At 38.6% G+C, this 17,822-nt stretch overlaps 1 protein-coding gene and 1 long non-coding RNA gene across 2 annotated transcripts; one reads left to right on the forward strand and one right to left on the reverse strand.

The window, feature by feature from the left end:
• The first annotated feature begins 269 nt into the window (after positions 1–269).
• On the forward strand, positions 270–1,525 carry LOC125470926 (transcription factor MYB44-like). Its single transcript, XM_048570732.1, has one exon. It carries the CDS (start codon positions 401–403, stop codon positions 1,307–1,309), a length of 909 nt encoding a protein of 302 aa, XP_048426689.1. The 5' UTR covers positions 270–400; the 3' UTR covers positions 1,310–1,525.
• Positions 1,526–5,355: 3,830 nt separating this feature from the next.
• Positions 5,356–6,289, reverse strand: LOC125470918. Its single transcript, XR_007253287.1, has 2 exons — positions 5,912–6,289; positions 5,356–5,603 (listed from the first exon to the last, which is right to left on the reverse strand). It is a non-coding gene; the product is annotated as an uncharacterized LOC125470918 (long non-coding RNA).
• Positions 6,290–17,822: the final 11,533 nt, after the last annotated feature.

Consider the following 17,822-nt stretch of genomic DNA (forward strand, 5'->3'; position numbering starts at 1 on the left):
TTTGTTTTTCCTTTAAGTAACTTAAGCCAAAACGGGAAACGAGGTCCTAACGCTGTCACTGGAGAAATATCGTGGCGCCGATATTTTAGGGGAGGAGGATTCTCAGCAATCCAGAGGGGCCGACGTGGCAACGCGTGGTGGTTATACAGCTGTAGAGTGATGTAACGGGTAACGGGTAACGCAGCAGTACCGGTTGCCATAACGCCTTTTACCCGATTCGGTTACCCTAGGCCCCTCCTTTATAAACCCCTCCTACTCGTCTCTGCCTCTCTCACAACTCTCCGAGCCTCCACGGCCGAGACTCTCTCTCCCTTTCTCTCTCCTCCAATTTTGTAGATTATTTATCCCCTTTCAAATTTTGATTTCGTTTTTATCTAGGGTTAGGGTTTTTCATTTATTCATGGATCAACAAGAGTCGGCAGCAATGGAGTCTTCTGCGATGGTGCAGAGAGAACTGGATCGGGTTAAAGGTCCCTGGAGCCCCGACGAGGATGAGAAGCTACGGCAAATCGTTCAGCGTTACGGCGCTCGCAACTGGTCAGTGATAAGCAAGTCGGTGCCGGGACGATCGGGCAAGTCCTGCCGGCTGCGGTGGTGCAATCAGCTATCGCCCGAGGTGGAGCACCGGGCGTTCACTCCCGAGGAGGATGAGATCATCGCCGGGGCCCACGCCAAGTACGGAAATAAGTGGGCCACCATCGCTAGACTCCTGAACGGCCGTACGGACAATGCGATCAAGAACCACTGGAACTCGACGTTGAAGCGGAAATTCTCGGCTCTCTCGCCGAACGAAGACGGCATGGCGATCGACGAAGGTTTACTTCGTCCGGATAAGAAAACTGCGACGGCGGCGGTGTCGTTTCCTGGTCTCTGTTACAGTCCGGGGAGCCCGTCCGGATCCGACGTCAGCGAGTCTGACGTTCCCGCCACCTCATCCTCTCAAATATTCCGGCCCGTGGCAAGAACCGCCGCTATCGTAACTCGGGAGTCGCCTCCGAGTCAGACTGAGTGGTGCGAGCCGTCGACTCTGCTGACTCTGTCATTACCGGGAGCGGAGGCGGCGATGCACGAGTTGCCAACCGATGAATCGGCCCCTCGCCGAGGACAGAGAACGGCGTCCTTGCAGCCGGAGAAGGAGACGAATGTCAATAACAGCAATACGATGTCGTTTGGGCCGGAGTTTATTTCAGTGATGCAGGAGATGATTAGAAAGGAAGTGAGGAGTTACATGGATGGAGTAGTGTGCTCACAGAGTGAGGGCGTGAGGAATGCTGGGGTTAAGCGCATTGGGATTAGCAGGCTCGATTAAAAGTCTAAAACCAGAAACGAAAACAGGGGATTAGGAAGTTAAGTAATCAGGATTAGGGAGTTGATGAGAAGACGACCCAGAAGAAAATTTTTAATTTTCCCTTTTTCCTTGGAAAAAAAAATAATTTTGAGAATGTACAGAAGGCTATCTATTACTTTTTAGAATGTACAGAAGGCTGTAGAAATTTGAATTTTCTTTCGATTTGTTGGACCCAAATTTCGGTTGTTGATTTGATTATGGCACTGTTTCGAAATCTCGAAATGAAGTAGCTCACTGTTGTTTTAATCCTATCCCATCGCTTCCACCCCTTTCTCCATTCCACCGCACTTTGCCATCTCAATTGAATCCAAAATTCAATTGTGGAGGAGAACGGGCTTCCGATCTTCACGACGGAACTTCTCTGGAGCCTTCATTCTTTTCTCCACGTCCACTAAGCTCATGCAGTTATCCGTGCATAAAGCAGTATAGGCTTGCTGGAACTTGTCAACAGTAGAGTTGATCTTCAACATAGTATCTCATACATGTTCCATAGTATGGGGGGCCTATTAGCATGAACATCGTCACTCTCTGGGGTGGTTGCGGCCTTAGGAGTTTGATAGCTCACTCTCGGACTGGCGGTAACAGTGTCGCTGGTGTGGTTACTGCTGACCTGCGCAACAGAGGTATATGCAGCTGAGCCGCCATCATGTGTTTTGTCAATGCCAGCGTTGACAAGCTTTCTTCAAGGTTCATCTTTAAGGGGTAAAGTGATCTGGTCGAGAGGTTCTTGAGTTCAACTCTCAATGAAAGCGTCAATTGTTGGAACCAAATCCCTGCACCACCATGAGTAACAAAGATGCTCGAATCCATTTACTTGTAAAAGAACACACAACCGTAAGTAAGCCTAGAACGGGGGGATGGGGGTTGTGGTGGTCAAAAGCTGTCTGACGGTCAAGTTAGTAAGCAATATTATGATTCAAGCAATGGGTAAGAGAATAACTATGTAATACATTGCCAGAGATGAACACTAGAAGGATGTATCTATACTAGTCGAGGAAAAGACCTTTTAGGATATTAGAATCCATATTAAACCGAGAGAATCTATAAGGATATCTAAGAAATAAATATTGCATCCTCTTAGGAGTGTGATTACTTGCGGTGCACGCCAATCCTTATACAATAAGGACTCCAAGATTATAGGAAACATGTTGATTTCTTGTTGGATTAGGTTCTCGAATCTTGCGGAACAAGAATGGTCTCTCTTAACAAAGTCGGCGGACTTCGCCCATTGATTCCGGAACAAGATGATGGTGGCATCAATGACCAATTTAGTGAACAGGATGATGGTGGCATCAATGACCAATTTAGTTAACTCCATTATACAAGTTGTTTAGTCCATGACCAGACTTTAAGGTATGACCATAGAAAATCATGGTGTCCACAAGGTGGGAACCTCTTGTGATAGGGTCGGACGGCTGATGTAGTAGAGAATTCTTATGTTAAGTCGAGCACTATTTATAGTCTTGAAATCAATACAATCTGAGTGACACAGTGGATGTAGCCTAGTTATATCTTAAGTCCATCCCACTTTAGTTTCTAGCCGCAGCTTACCAAGGGCTTGTTGTTTTAATTTGTTAACTAGCAAGTTTTGAGCATTAACATTCTCTTCTGTTTTGAAAACTAAAGCGTTTGAGATGCGACGTCATCATCCTGCCGATTTGTCGCCATTTTTCTAACAGTTGTGATTAGTTGATCAGGGATATATAAACTAAGCTTCAGAAGTTCTTCTTTATTTTCCTCTTCTTTTGAACCGAAACTCTGCCAAATTTTCTTCTGCATTTTTCTTTGATTATGAAGAACTTGTGCCTACAAATCTCCAACATTCTTTATCAATTTTCTTTAGGTTTATCCCACAAAATGGTATTTTTCTTAGCCACTATATAATGTAAATCAGTCGTGACTTTAAATTGTTCTCTTGAATTTTGCCTTGCTGGTTGTCATCGGCGAGGATCACCATCGTTAAACCTTCATAAGATCGAGTCTGGGTAGATTGCCCAATAGACCAACTAGAATTATGACCTTCTCAATCGTGCACCTATCAGCCCTAACACTTAGGAATTTGTAATTTTGAATAGACTACCTTCATATTTCTCTTTTCTTTTCTAAAGTTAAAACTATTTGTAGATACCGAGCACACACAATGTTGACCATTCCAGACTTTAAGAATTGTTAATGGTGGGCCCATTTAGGCCCACCGACAAGCATAAGCCCAAGGAAAGGTTAAAGAGCGTAAAGCCCAAAGAGTTTAGAGATGGCCGACCCAAGTGCTCAGGTTAATTGAGATGAAAAAAGTCCTACTCGACTGAGAAGAACACGTGGGTGTGCCGACAACTTTATGGCACAAGTCTCCAAGAACAGAACTACTCAAGTACTATTTAGACTACTCAACAACGTGTAGACAGTAGTAGAGGCCTAGGATGGGACATAAGAGCAGTCAGGGCAGTGCTCGCCAAGGCAATTCAGAGTAACTAAGTTTCGAGCGGGACGCTCGGGCCACCTCAGCCTTAAAAGACATGCAATCTGACTACTAGAACGTCACTTCGTCAACAAATGCTAGGGTAAGTAGGTGAAAAGCTGTTAGTAAGCTAGCAAAGGTGGTTGACACATTAAATGCTGGTTTAAGAGGCCTTAAGAGGGAAATACCTATATAAAGGGGTACATAACTTCATTATGGAGGTCAGATGAATCAAAGAGGATAGACTGAATATATTAGCCGAGTGCTATTTAGATTTGAAATCAATATCTTGAGAGCAACATAGTGGGTGTAGCCCAGTTTTGAAGGGTGAACCATTTCTATCTTTGATACCATCTTATGTCATTTAATTAAGTTTTTTAACCTTACAATTTTGATCGTTAACAAGAATGATGGCTGAGAGGCCCAAGATTACGAGCACTTAGTTGGGAGTTAATGCATTGACTTTGAAGCCATAACGGACCTCACTAAAGCACTCAAGGATGATTTACCGTAGAAGACCTGAGTTGCTGACTTCAACTTCTCCAAGTTCCTCCGCTCATGGCAAGGAGCAAGGAGAAAAGTCAAAGGATTTAAAGACAAGATTAATAACTAATCCCTATTTTAAGCTTTCCTTATTTAAGACGAACTCAATTAAGGAATCACAATCAAATCCAATCAAGGATACTACGAGATAATCCCAAGATATTATTATTATTATTTATTAAAAAAAATGCCAATATATTATTAACTAGACAATATCTTCAGATTAATTCTCTACTCTATTTAGCAGACAACACACCTTGGCCAATTGGATGTCGACACGACATGAAAAACCTTGCAAATGTGGTCGGCCCTATGCTATATAAATACCCCATTATAATTAATTTATGGTAAGTTTTTACTATGCAACCTAAACTCTCTTAGAAAAAGGGGATAAATTTGTATGTAAATCTTCATTGATACCAAACTCACATCTATGGAAGCATTTCGACTTTGTCAAGAATTAGATTCAATGATAATAAATAGGGTATATATATTACAAATGGTTCCTAAAATTGACCCACACCATCAAGATGATCCCTGAAATTGAAAATCCTAAAAATCACAAATCAACGTGGCCCTTCCATCATAATTCTGTCAAAAATTCTGTTATGTATTGATGTGGCTAGGGGTGGGCACGGGTCGGGTTGGGTCCAAATTTGGAGGGATGAGACCAGACCCGTTTTAAAATGTAACAGGCCGAGTATAAGAAATCTGAACTTTAGAACCGAACCTAACCCGCCCCGAAAAAAGTGGTCGGTTCGGGGCAGATCCACGGGTCTTTTTTTTTTTTTTTTTTTTACAAAGTTTCGTTTCCATAAATAGCTATATATAAGTATATTTACAGCCATCTTCCCTTACATATATCGTTGCCCAGAAAAAAACCAAACTTATTGATTGACGTTTATGATCTTTAAACGAATTCATGATATGGACTGAGATTAATCACCAATTGATTCATGTAAACATCTGAAAAGAGATGCCAAACAAAGAAGACAACATGAGGAAGGACTGGGAAGAGAAACCATATAGCATTTTAGAAATTCAAAACTTTGAGCCTTGTAAACCGAGTCTTTGAATTATAGTCTCACAAATAGTTTCCACTATCAATAAAATACTCAATTTACTTTCAAGCTTGTAGATTCAAAGCAGAGATTGCACATTGCACAGGTTGCTGAACACTTAAAGATCGTAGCAAGGTGTTGTACATTTGTAGATTTGGACAATAAATAAATTCCCATTCAGTGCTATACAACAAGTCTGCAAGTTTGAACAATACATTAATTCCCAATTCAAATTTCAAACATTATGGAATGCCCAGTAGGTACGATATGAACATTTGAACACTAAATCCCTAAATTCCAAAATCCCAATTTCTACGAAGGAAAATTTATGGATTGTGTTTGGGGTATGAAGAACTACCCAATAGACTGAGAGATTGTAGAAAACCCTAACTCTCAAATCTAAAAATTGATCAGAGAGAATTAGAGATTGCAGATAACCATAAATCCCTAAGTTCAAAAAATTAACTAGAGAGTTAAAAATTAAGAGTTCAGAAATTATATTACCTTAATTTGTAAGGAGATGAGATGACGATGGTGGTCTCAATTCGGAAAGATGATGGTGTTGGTGGTTGTTGGGTTACCACCACTGACATTTGAGGGAGACGAAGATGGAGTTGAGGGTTGTGGAGTCTAAGATGTCAAGGACTCATCTCGAGCCCAGTCTCATGTTCTTCACTTTTCCCTCTTTCTGTCGAGAAAAGTAGCAGCGGCTGCGAGTCCAAGGTCAAGGACATGTCCTAGGCCGACTTAGGCCGCCTCGAGATCGAGCTTGCTGAGGTCGAAATGCCTGGCCTCGTCTCATGCCGCACCGAATTTGTCTATTGTTGTTGCTACTTTGATGGATGGCTGCTATCGAAGACTCGACTCGAGCTCAAATCGTGAATAAATGGAGAATGGGAGACTAAATGACTTAATCTGTGAGATGAAAATATTGCAATTAATGGTGAAAAGTAGGACCCAAACTGCAGGTACCCGCCCCGACTTGTGGGTACAGAACCCGTTTACCCACTCCTAGATGTGGCACATAAATAAGGTCCACAAGATGCAAGAGTTTTTATCACAAATGGTCCTTAAAATTAATCCACAAGATCAAGATGGTATCTGAAATTAAAAATTGATCAACGTAGTACCTGAAATAGGTGTCGTAAATCAATATGGTCATTCTGTCACAATTCTGTAAAAAAAAAATCTGTTATGCACTGATATGGGTTTAATAATTAATTAAAAAAGTTGTCAAAACACCTTTTTCAATAGTTAGATTATCTCAAGGCAGAGCTTGCCGTTCTTCGCGTCACCAAGATCCAGGGAAGCACCCAACAAACTCTCCAAGGTTAAGGTTGTGAAGTTGTCAATCGTCCTAATTTTGATGATGAAGTTACAAAAGTCGTCACCAGTCCAAGCTGTCACCAAAGGTAGTCTCGATTCTGGTTCAATTTGACAAATGATCTCAACGGGTGTCAAGGTAAGTGTCTTAAGAATTTTCTTTTTCAGAGACAAGACGATGAAGGCTACCATAAATAGAGGTAGAAGAGTATGGGTTTGGATTAGAGGTGATTGTGGAACCAAATTTTTGGATTGACAATTTTTCTAATTAATTATTAAATTATGAGTTTTTATCACAAATGGTCCTTGAAATTTACCCACCCCATCAATATGGTCCTGAAATTAAAAATCAATCAATATCATCCCTGAAAATGAGTCGTGGAAATCAATGTCGTCTTTCCGTTTAAATCCGTTAAAAAAATCTGTTAATGTGCTGACGTAACACATTATGAACCTCTCACTTTAATATTATAATGACATGTGGATTAAAAAAAATTAATTTTTTAATTTGGCCTTTGCATTAATTAAATAGAAAATAAAAAAGGAAAAAAAGGGGAAACAAAACGACTCTATTACAATGAATTGTTTAGTTTAACCTTTGAATTCCTCCATTTCCTCCTCTTCTCATTTTCGTCTTTTCATCAACAATGCTCAGAAATCAACAATATCCATCCCAGTAACAATAATAATAATAAAAGCCATCATACATAAAAGAAATCTTTATACATCCATAACCACCAGCTACTAAAACAACATTTGCTTCTAAAAAAACGAACGCGAACTCAAACCGTGAATGCAGATCTGAAGGCCAGAGTGGCAACAAAGGCAGAGAAGAATGAGGAGGAGATGGATGCCGTGGGGGAGACTAGGCTAGGAGTCGGAGTCTCCTAGGCGGCGTCGATAGCCGAGAGGACGAGGAAGAGGACTACCATGAGGGTGACGACTGAGGATGCCTTTGAGACTACCATTGTTGATAGGGTTTGGACCTCTGTGTGCTTTTAGGAATCAGGGGTTTTTTTAAGATGCAGAGAGACTGAAAGCACATGTATATGAGTTGAGGTGAGAGGTCGAATCAATTACCCAAAATAATGAATAACGATTAGGAAAAAGAAGACTGGTTAAGGTTGCGGAAGAAAGGTTGCTAGAGTAGCTGCAATCTCTAGTCCTCGTTTCATTTTTTTTATTTAAAAATAAACTTTATTTTCGTAAAACAAAGGTGAATTAAAAATAAACTTTCCACTAATCCATGTGGTATCATAATTTAGAGTGAGGGCCCACAATGTGCCACGTCAGCACATTAACAGATTTTAAACAGAATTTAAATGGAAGGACGACATTGATTTACACGACCCATTTTCAGGGACGACATTGATCGATTTTCATTTTGAGGGACCATGTTAATGTGGTGAGTCAATTTCAGAGACCATTTGTGATAAAAACCCTTAAATTATTAGACATATTTCTAATTCAATTTTTATTTAGTTAGACTTGTAAGTCCATTTTGCCACATTAACACATAACAAAATTTTTGATAAAATTAAGATGGAATGACCACATTGATTTGAGACATATATTTTAGGACTACATTGATCGATTTTCAATTTCAAGAACCATCTTGATGGGGTTCAATTTCAGGGACCATTTTTAATAAAAATGATGACTTGTTGGACCCATTTATGTGCCACATCAACACATAACAAAATTTGATAGAATTATGACGGAAGGATCACATTGATTTGCGACACCTATTTTCACGGACTAGATTGATTGATTTTCAATTTCAAGGACCATCTTAATGGTGTAGGTCAATTGCAGGGATCATTTGTGATATCCCTTAATAAATATATAGAGTAGTGCTATCCACACACCTATTTTTATTTCTCACATGCACTTCTCTATCTCCGGCCATTGGAAAGAATGAATGGAAGAAGATCAATAACCAAAAATTAATAAGGGTACGTGGAAGCTAAAAATGAGTGTGTGAAAAGCATTATCCTAAATATAAATTCTCCTCACCACCTTCCCTTTTATCTGAAATCACTTTCAGGAAATGATGTATACAAACATTTTTTTAACCTCACACTCCCATGTTTAATTTTGTTTGTTGTTTCCGTATGACGTATTTAAACAGATAACTAAAAATAAAGAGGTGTGTGAGAACCTAAAAACAATGTGTTAAAATAAATCATTGCCTCAACAAATGGTTTGGAATAGAATGCAAATTTTATAAGCTACGCTATTGTTCGAATTTTCTCATTAATGAAAGCAGGCACATGACCCTAAGAGCGTTTCTACCCCTAAAAGCCCTATTGAGTTGTAGGCAACTCAATCCTCCAAATGAATTGTAAGTGTCTGTAGTAAACAGTAACAACCTAAGTGCATCTCTACCCCTAAACTGAATAACTTAGACAATTTGTATTAAAATATATATATTTTATATAAAATAATTTATTTTTAATTTCGAATAGGATTTTCAACCAGTCTTGTCATACCACGTGTTATTATCCTAAAGTACAATATTTATGGATAAATTTTGAAGGAGTTTTTTAACCAATTTCGTAGCACCACGAGTCATGATGTTGTAAGAATTTTGTGGATAGATTTCCGATAAGATTTTTAACCAATCCCGTCGTGCTATATGTCACTATCTATTTATAATCTTTAAGAATAGATTTCAATAAGATTTTTAACTAATCACGGTGTGCCACGTGACATTATCTACAGCCTCATCCTTTTTTTTTCTCCTCCATATAAACCTTACATCCATCCTAAAGTCATACACGAAAATCAAAATTTCTTAGATCCTTCTTCATAGTTTATAAATATTGAGTTCTTACAATGTCTTCTTCAAGGAGATTGTTAGAAATCGATGAGTAAGATAAAGAATTGTTTAAGTAAGATGAAGATTGTTCAATCTCAAGGAGGGAGAAATGAGGTGTTTGAAATGGAAGAGGAAGAGGATGAAGAATGTAGAATGAGAGATGACGAAGCAAGAAGCGAGAAAGCCTCACATTCCCATCATGTCATGCAAGCTGTGGGTGAGATCTTTAGACCCAGGTGTTATGCAAACCTCAATAGAAAGAGGGAACAACAAGGTAAAGATCTCTTGAACGATTATTTTGTCCCGAACAATGTATACCCTAATTGCTGTTTGCAACCATGATCTATATTTTGTGCAAAAGAAGAATGCTTTTAATGCTAGAGGTCACATTCCCGAGCAAAAAAAATTACTGCTGCCTTGCAAATGCTTGCATATGGAGCCTCTGCAAATTAAGTGATGAGATAGCGAGGATAAGGAAATCAACCATTCTAGAGTCCCTGATGAGGTTTTGCTTCGCAATCGAAGTTATTTACACCAAAGAGTACCTCCGGAGACTCATGACAATGGACCTGCAAAGGCTTCTAAACAAGGGGTGAGATGCACGATTTTCCTGACATGATTGGAAGCACTGACTGTATGTAATGGACCTAGAAAAATTGCCTAAGTGAGTGGCAAAGAGCTTATGGAGACAGAAAATAAGCCAAAAGTATCATTTTGGAGGCGATGGCATCATTTGATACATAGATTTGACATTTTTTTTTCAGTGTTCCAAGAGCTCAAAATAACCTCAATGTCCTTACCCAATCCCTAGTGTTCAATGATGTGCTGCAACGAAGAGCTCCTCAAGTCACATATACAATAAGTGGAACCGTATACTCGAGAGTATCTAGTAGACGACATTTACTCAATGTGGATATCATTTATCAAAACAATGTCACACCCACAAAGTGAAAAGAAAAAACACATAGCAAGATGTCAAGATGGGTGTAGGAAAGATGTGGAACGTTGTTTTGGTATCCTCCATGCTCGTTAGGTGATTGTCAGGGGTGCTGCCTGATTGTTTGATGTAGAGGTGCTTCGAACCATCATGATGATGTGTATCATTCTCCATAATATGATTGTTAAAGATGAGTATGATTATGATGCCATTGATGAATTTGAACCAGACACGATGAACAATTCTATGACACAAATATATTAAGCTTATGATGCCACCGAAGGCCCCGTGCAACCTGAAAACATTGGAAAGGGATGGACATTACAATCAAAGACTCATTGAACGGAATACTTCAATGAAATCTCCATACATTCACAAAAGCCGCCAAAGTGACTTGATTGAGCAATTGTGGGGATTGAAATAAGCTCAAGAAACTTACAACAAGCTTGTGGTGGAAGAAAATGCTCTTAGTTTATCTAGTGTATTTCTGTAATTTTATTTGGTGTGTTTTTTTTTTTTTTCTTTTTTTCTTAAGCTTATTTGGTGTGTTTTTATAATTTTATTTGGTGTGTTTTTATGATTTTATTTCATGTGTTTTGTAATTTTATTTGGTATTTTATGTTGTTTGAATAAAGATGCTCTTAGTTTAAATAAACTACTAAATTAAATAAAGTACCAAATTAAAAAAATACGAAATTACATAAAGTACTAAATTAAATAAATACAAAATTTCAACTCAAGGTGCATGGAAATTTATGGGCTTCGATTTTACAACAAATTCTCTACAAATCACCAAACCAATTCATGGTGCTAGGACCATCTCCATTTGTTCCCTCGTCTCTTGCATGCCTCCTTCACACCACGCTTGCTTTTTCCGATCTCAAAAGATATTTAGAATTCAATGATATTCTTTCTAGAGGCCTGTTCATAATTTCACGATCTTGTTGAGCCCTCCTTTCTTCTCTAAGCATCTCCCTTTCTTGCCTAAGTAGCTCTCTTTGTCTATCATTATCCGCATCATGTCTTTCAGTAGCAGCATCGCGTCTCTTAGTAGTCGCAGCTCTAGCCTCATCTCAAGCCTTCTCAGCCTCAATTCTAGCCACGTCCCGCACCAAACTCATTTCACCTAGGGGGGCAAGTTCTTCCATGTACTTTGTATAATCATTCTTGGAAGAACTCACTTTTTTCTTTGCAGCCTTCTTACCTTGAGGTCTAAGTGAATGATGAGTTGGTTGCGGCATTTTTTCAATTGTCGTTCTCGACACTTCAAATGCGTCGCCTTCCTGAACATGTGAGTCGTCTTATGGCGTAGAGTGTAGGGTTGGAAAATTTTCTCAAAAATCCCAAACCAAACCAAAATAATCCCGGTCCCATATTGAAAAATTCTCAAACCGATAATACCGTAATTTTTGGGACCCATACCGAATTGGTCCCGAACCTTTTGGTACAGGAATTAGGATTACATATTCAATGGTTCGGGAATCCCGAACCGAACTGAAATATATATATATATGTATGTATGTATGTATGTATGCATATTATTTTGATTACATGCATGTTGAATGTTGAATGTTGAATGTTGAATGTTGAATTTAAGTAATTTGAGAGTAGACTATATTAGAAATAGAAGTGTGAAATTAAGTAGTTTGGAACTATGGAACGTTAATTTTGACTTTGTAAGAATGATTTGGTATTTCAATTGTTAAGAAATTTCAAAGTCAAAGACCCAAATTTCAATTGATATGACATTGGGTAACAAAATTTTAAGCTGAAGACCCAAATTTTAGCCCACAATCCAAAAATCTCAAATTTATGCCCAAAAGCCCAAAACCCAAAACACAATCCCGAAATACCAAAATCATTTCGGGAATCCCGAAAATTAGGAATACCAAAATTTCGGTTCGGGATTAGTCTTCAAATTCTCGTCCCGCAAATTTTTGGTTTGGGATTCGGGATCCCATTTTCAGTTTGGGATCCCATATCGAACTACCCCTAGTAGATTGTGAAGGGATGTTGTTCATGACAACTTCCGGACCGACTGGCACAATTCTTTATTTGGACAATCTTTGACAACATTTGAACATTTCCAGCAGTATAATGAACTAATTAATGTCAATTTAGGTGTAATACAAATAAATAAATAAAATATTGTCAGCTGATTCGCTAAATTTTAGCCATTTCGAAGATTAGAACTAGATAACAGGAGGGTGTCTCTCCAACAAGTAAGTGATTGGCTGAGTATTCTCCAACAACTTTGAAGAGATTGATCTATTCTTCTGGTGCCAAGCTTCTCGCAAAACAAGGTACGAACCGTCTTCCAAAGTTCTCGTAAGTGCATCTCATTACCCGTAATCGGGCCATGAGTAGCTTGAACCCAATATTCACACAACGTAACATCTTCAATGATCAACCAATTCAAACCTGCATCATTAACCTTTTTTAAAAACAAAAGTATATGAGAACTATGAGACAAAGATTGGTTGAAAGTATTTGAAATATTGAAATGTGGTGTAAGGTGGAAGACAATGGTTAGGTATTTAAAAAATTATAATTTTTGAGTTTTTAATTAATTTTTTTATTAACTTAATTAATCTGGACCATTGGATTATAAAAAATGGAAATCCAACAATCCAGATTAAGACATGTAGCCAATGGTAACATTTCTGAATTTTTTTTTAAGTAAAAAAATCTGGATCATTGATTGAGAAATCAAATGGTCCAGATTGTGCTACGTTATCTAGCCGTTGGGTTAGATTTCAAATTTTTTTTTTACCTTTGGAAATCCAATGGCTTGGAATCAGCACGTTGTCCATGTACAACGGTAACATGAGTGCGCTACACGTGAGCCCCATCCTCTGTAAACCTGTTGGAGATGCGCCCCTACTCGCTCGTGTTTTCCATTGCCCGGCGCAAAAAAAAAATTGTAATGTGGTTGACATCAACTATGCAGTTACATGGCCTCAGACGCTAAACCCGTGGATTAACTCATGATTGAGAAGTTGGGTTCGCCTGGAGCCCAATGCCCTAGAGTGGGCTGGAAGGGCCTATCCTCTAGGGCATTTGTAAGGCATGGAGCTTAGGGGTGGGCAAACGGGTACATGAACCACGGGTCGGGAAGGGTAAACAAGGTTCGAGGCGGGTATGGGCCGGTTCCTAATTTTATAAAAACAGAACGGGGCGAGGCGAGCCTTTGAAGTTTTCGGTTCGGGTCGGTTCCAAAAGTATAGGAACCGCGGGTACCCGGACCGGCCCGTTTGTTATTACAATGGATGGACGAGATTTAAGATATCATCTTTCCATCCAATCTCAACCATTGCTTTCAACCCTAGCCAATTCCACCTGCCGAGTTCCAGAATTCACCCTCAGTCTCTTACACTCTCATACTCTCCCTCCCTCGACTCCCTCCTTGTCTCTCCCTTCGACTCCAACTCTCAGACTCTCACTCACAGTGTTCACCGCCGTCGGGACCAACACAACAACACCACCTCCTCCGTCGCGACCACTATCACCCCATCACCACCATCGAGCTCCAACTCTTAGACTCTCACAGCGCCGTCGCGACCAACACAACGACACCACCTCTGTCGTTGTGACCACCATCATCCCATCACCACCGTCGAGAACATCAGTGGTCCAATACCACTACCAACCATTATCCCTCTAAAATTTAGGTAATTTTGAATTAGGTTCTATTATTAATGTGAAATTGTGAATATCTGGGGTAGGGATTTTAGGAGTTTTAAGTTAGAATTTGTAGACTGATGATTTAATCATGTTGCTACCATTTACGGTTTTCTTAAAATTTGAATTGCATTTGTAGAGTGATGATTGATATGTTGCCGCCATTTAGGGTTCTTCTCTTCGCATCTACCAATTTTTTCCACTGTAATACTGATAACAAAGTTTGGGTTTTTTTTTGGCTTGGCATATTTTAGATCTAAAGTCTGAGCGAAAAGTTTTTCTGGAACAGCCATCAGCCATGTCTCTGGTGAGTTTTAGTTTGTTTATTCTAATGTTCCAATCTCATTTGTCATCCCTGATTCATTGTAGTCCAATTCTTCTTAGTTCTTATCGTTCACAGTTGTCAATTTGTGTTTCGATTGCATCTCAAAAAGTTCGTAATTCGGTGATTGTATGCGTTTGGTTTCACCAATGGCCAGCGTAGATTTGGTTGATGATGATACAATTCAATTTTCAATGTTCTTATATTGATCTGTTTTTGAAATTAGATTTGATTTTGGTTGATGATTATATTAGAATGTCGCCGCCGCTGCAATCTCATATTTTCTTCTCGTTTATGGTTAACCAAATTGTCGATTCGATCAGTTGATTTCTTGAATTTGAATTTGGGTTTTCTCTTTCTCTCTCTCTCTCTCTCTCTCGCTCTCTATGATTCATTGAGTTTGGAAATAAGGTGCAACTTTGAAGCTCTGGTTGTCTAAAGAAAAGGGAAACATATTTGGATGAATTATGATCTGGTTGGGAAGGTGGGAAGGCTTGAGTTTGGAACTAGAAATATCATCACCAATATAGTTTCTTACAAGTGATTTTTGTACGTCAATTTGTGCTCACATACGGCGTGGATAATTATGATATTTGAATTGAATAAATTAAAGTAGAATTAAGGGGCAGAAATAAACAGGAATGTGCATAAAAAGAAAATGGTTGTGGAAATTATTCTATTTATGATTTTTTAACCTTAACCACGTTAAGTTTTTGAGTGTGTACAATTAGTATTACTAATCCAATGTGCATTACAATCCATAAAAAGAAAATCGTTGTGGAAATTATTCTGTTTATGATTTTTTAACCTTAACCACATTAAGTTTTTTAGTGTGTACAATTAGTATTACTAATCCAATGTGCATTACAATCCATGAGAACCCCTCCAACTGGCACAAATACTGCTGCCAAAACGCATCAAAATTGTCCGATCAGAAGGAAGAGGTTTGCTGCAGGCCCAAAAAAACCTGATCTTTTGTTTCTCTCTTATGCCCTTATCTATTCACTCAGTAACTTCCATATGCACCACACACCCACGCACAGATCAGAATGAGCAGCTATCCTGTTAGCTTGAACATTGACACAACCTTAGCTAGTTTTCTCATACTGTATGAATTTGAAGGGTGAAACTCACACACCCCCGCACAGATTAATTAACTTAATGTGTAGCAGATGAACTGCACATTGACAGGTTTGCTACTGCGGATTGTTACTTGTGCTCGGGAGTCAGACTCTTGACGAGTCGCAGCCACAAGCTTGACTTGATATTTGTACATTTTCAAACCTTGTCTATAGGATTGCAAATATATTACCTATGTCCTTCAGTTACGTGATAAATTTGTCTTAAAGAGTTTGAGTTTTCACTCATAATTGAAGTAAGGGGATCTTCTTCATTGTAGGAATAAGGAAATCTTCTTCATTGCAATTGATGTAAACAAGCCATTTTCAGATCAAGGACCTTTTGATGTTGTTTTGCATAAGGTGAGTGCTCATATGTTCTTTTAGATGCATAACAGCCTCTGATTTGGTTTCTGTCTTCTCAGACAAATTTAGCATGGTTTCTGTAGCATACGGGAATGTGTGTAAACTTATAGTTTGCTTCTCTCCTTATTCCTAATTATTCCTAATCATTCTGCAGGTAAGTGAACTAGAAAAGTGGGGCTACTCTGTTGATTAGAAGAAAGTACTAGTCTTCTTCTTTGGAACCCAACAGATCACAGATGTAATTACTTAATAGTTAATAGATCTGCATGTTTTTCTTTAAACTAGTTTTCCTTTAAAATATTGCTAATGTAAGACAAATTTAGCATGATTCGAAATTGCACTCTTCCACTTTTTAGCATATAGTTTCTTTCTCCTATTTTCATTTGGTTTCATATCGAGTATTAATGGGGATGGATTTATTTAGCATGTCTTTCATTTGGTTTCTCTTTGTTTTCATTTAGCACGTCCTTCTCTTGTTTTCATTTGGTTTCTTTCTCTTGATGGGGATGGATTTAGTAGTTGGTTTTATTCATGATCTGAACTCTGAAGTTTTAATGGATTCTTGAGATTATTTATATTGTGTGGTAATTTCATGAAATTGGTGTGCATATTTCGAAATATCTTTATTTGATTAATGAATATACTTCCATTATTTAATTTTTACAAATTTTTACATAATGTCTCAATCTCAAAGTCAAAGTACCCCTAGTACTAATGTAGCATCATCTGCGGCTACATCACCATGTCTTCCACAACCAACACAAGCACAACCCACACAGTCAAAATCATCAATGCCTCCCTTAAACCCCTCCTCCTCCAGAAAAAGAAAAGCCCCACTTATTCCAAAGACAAAACAACCAACTATAATAGCTTCACTAGAGAGATCTTGGGTTTGGGATCATGTCACTAAGTGTACCGTCTCGGAAATACAAGAAGTAGAAAAGGATGGAAAGAAAGAGATGGCGGAGGTATAAGTATTGAAGGCTAAGTGTAACCATTGTAACGCCCTTTTTGCATGTGATACTAGTGGGGGTGGAACTAGTACTTACATTAAACATATCAATAAACATTGCAAGTCATATAAACCAATTGATGAGTTGCAAAAGGTTCTAGGCAGTTCTGGACCTTCTGGGGATGTCAAAAACATGCTTGTTGCTAAAGGGTGGAGCCAAGAAGAAAGTGTGGAAGGTATTATTGAGTATATTGTGATCGATGAGGTACCTTTTAGTGTTGTGGAGAGTGAAGGGTTTAGGCGGATGATGTGCAAAGTCCAGCCTAGATTGCATGTTTCATCTCGAAGAACTATCGTGAGGGAGTTATTCAATATTTATGATACCATGAAAGATCAGTTAAAAAGAGAGATACACAATCATAGAGTGAGCTTGACTACTGATACATGGACAAGTGTGCAAAATTTGAACTACATGGTGCTAACTGCTCATTTTGTGGATGATGAATGGAATATGCACAAAAGGATTCTAAACTTTTGTTTGATTTCAAGTCATGAAGGCAAAGAAATAGGGAAGATGATTGAGCAATGTTTGGTTGAGTGGGAGATTAAAAAGGTAATGTGTATCTCAGTTGACAATGCATCGGCTAATAAGGTGGCAATTGAGTATGTTGTTCGTATAATGCATAAATGGCCTAATAGTAAAATTATTATGAATGACAAGTTTATGCATATGAGGTGCTTAGCTCATATTATCAACTTGGTAGTAAAAGATGTATTGAAAAGATTAGATACAAGTGTGGATGTTCTTAGAAATGCCGTGCGGTTTGTGAGATCAAGTTCTCGAAGGTTTAGTTATTTCAAGAAATGTGTGGAGAATGAGAAGTTGGATAGTAGG

The sequence above is a fragment of a genome, unplaced genomic scaffold (genome assembly GCF_019419815.1).
Source record: "Pyrus x bretschneideri cultivar Hongxiangsu unplaced genomic scaffold, Pyrus_bretschneideri_v1 Contig55, whole genome shotgun sequence".
Taxonomy (NCBI): domain Eukaryota; kingdom Viridiplantae; phylum Streptophyta; class Magnoliopsida; order Rosales; family Rosaceae; genus Pyrus; species Pyrus x bretschneideri.

Coding starts and splice junctions, on each gene's coding strand:
- LOC125470926 (XM_048570732.1), top strand. CDS start 401: ATGGATCAACAAGAGTCGGCAGCAATGGAGTCTTCTGCGATGGTGCAG.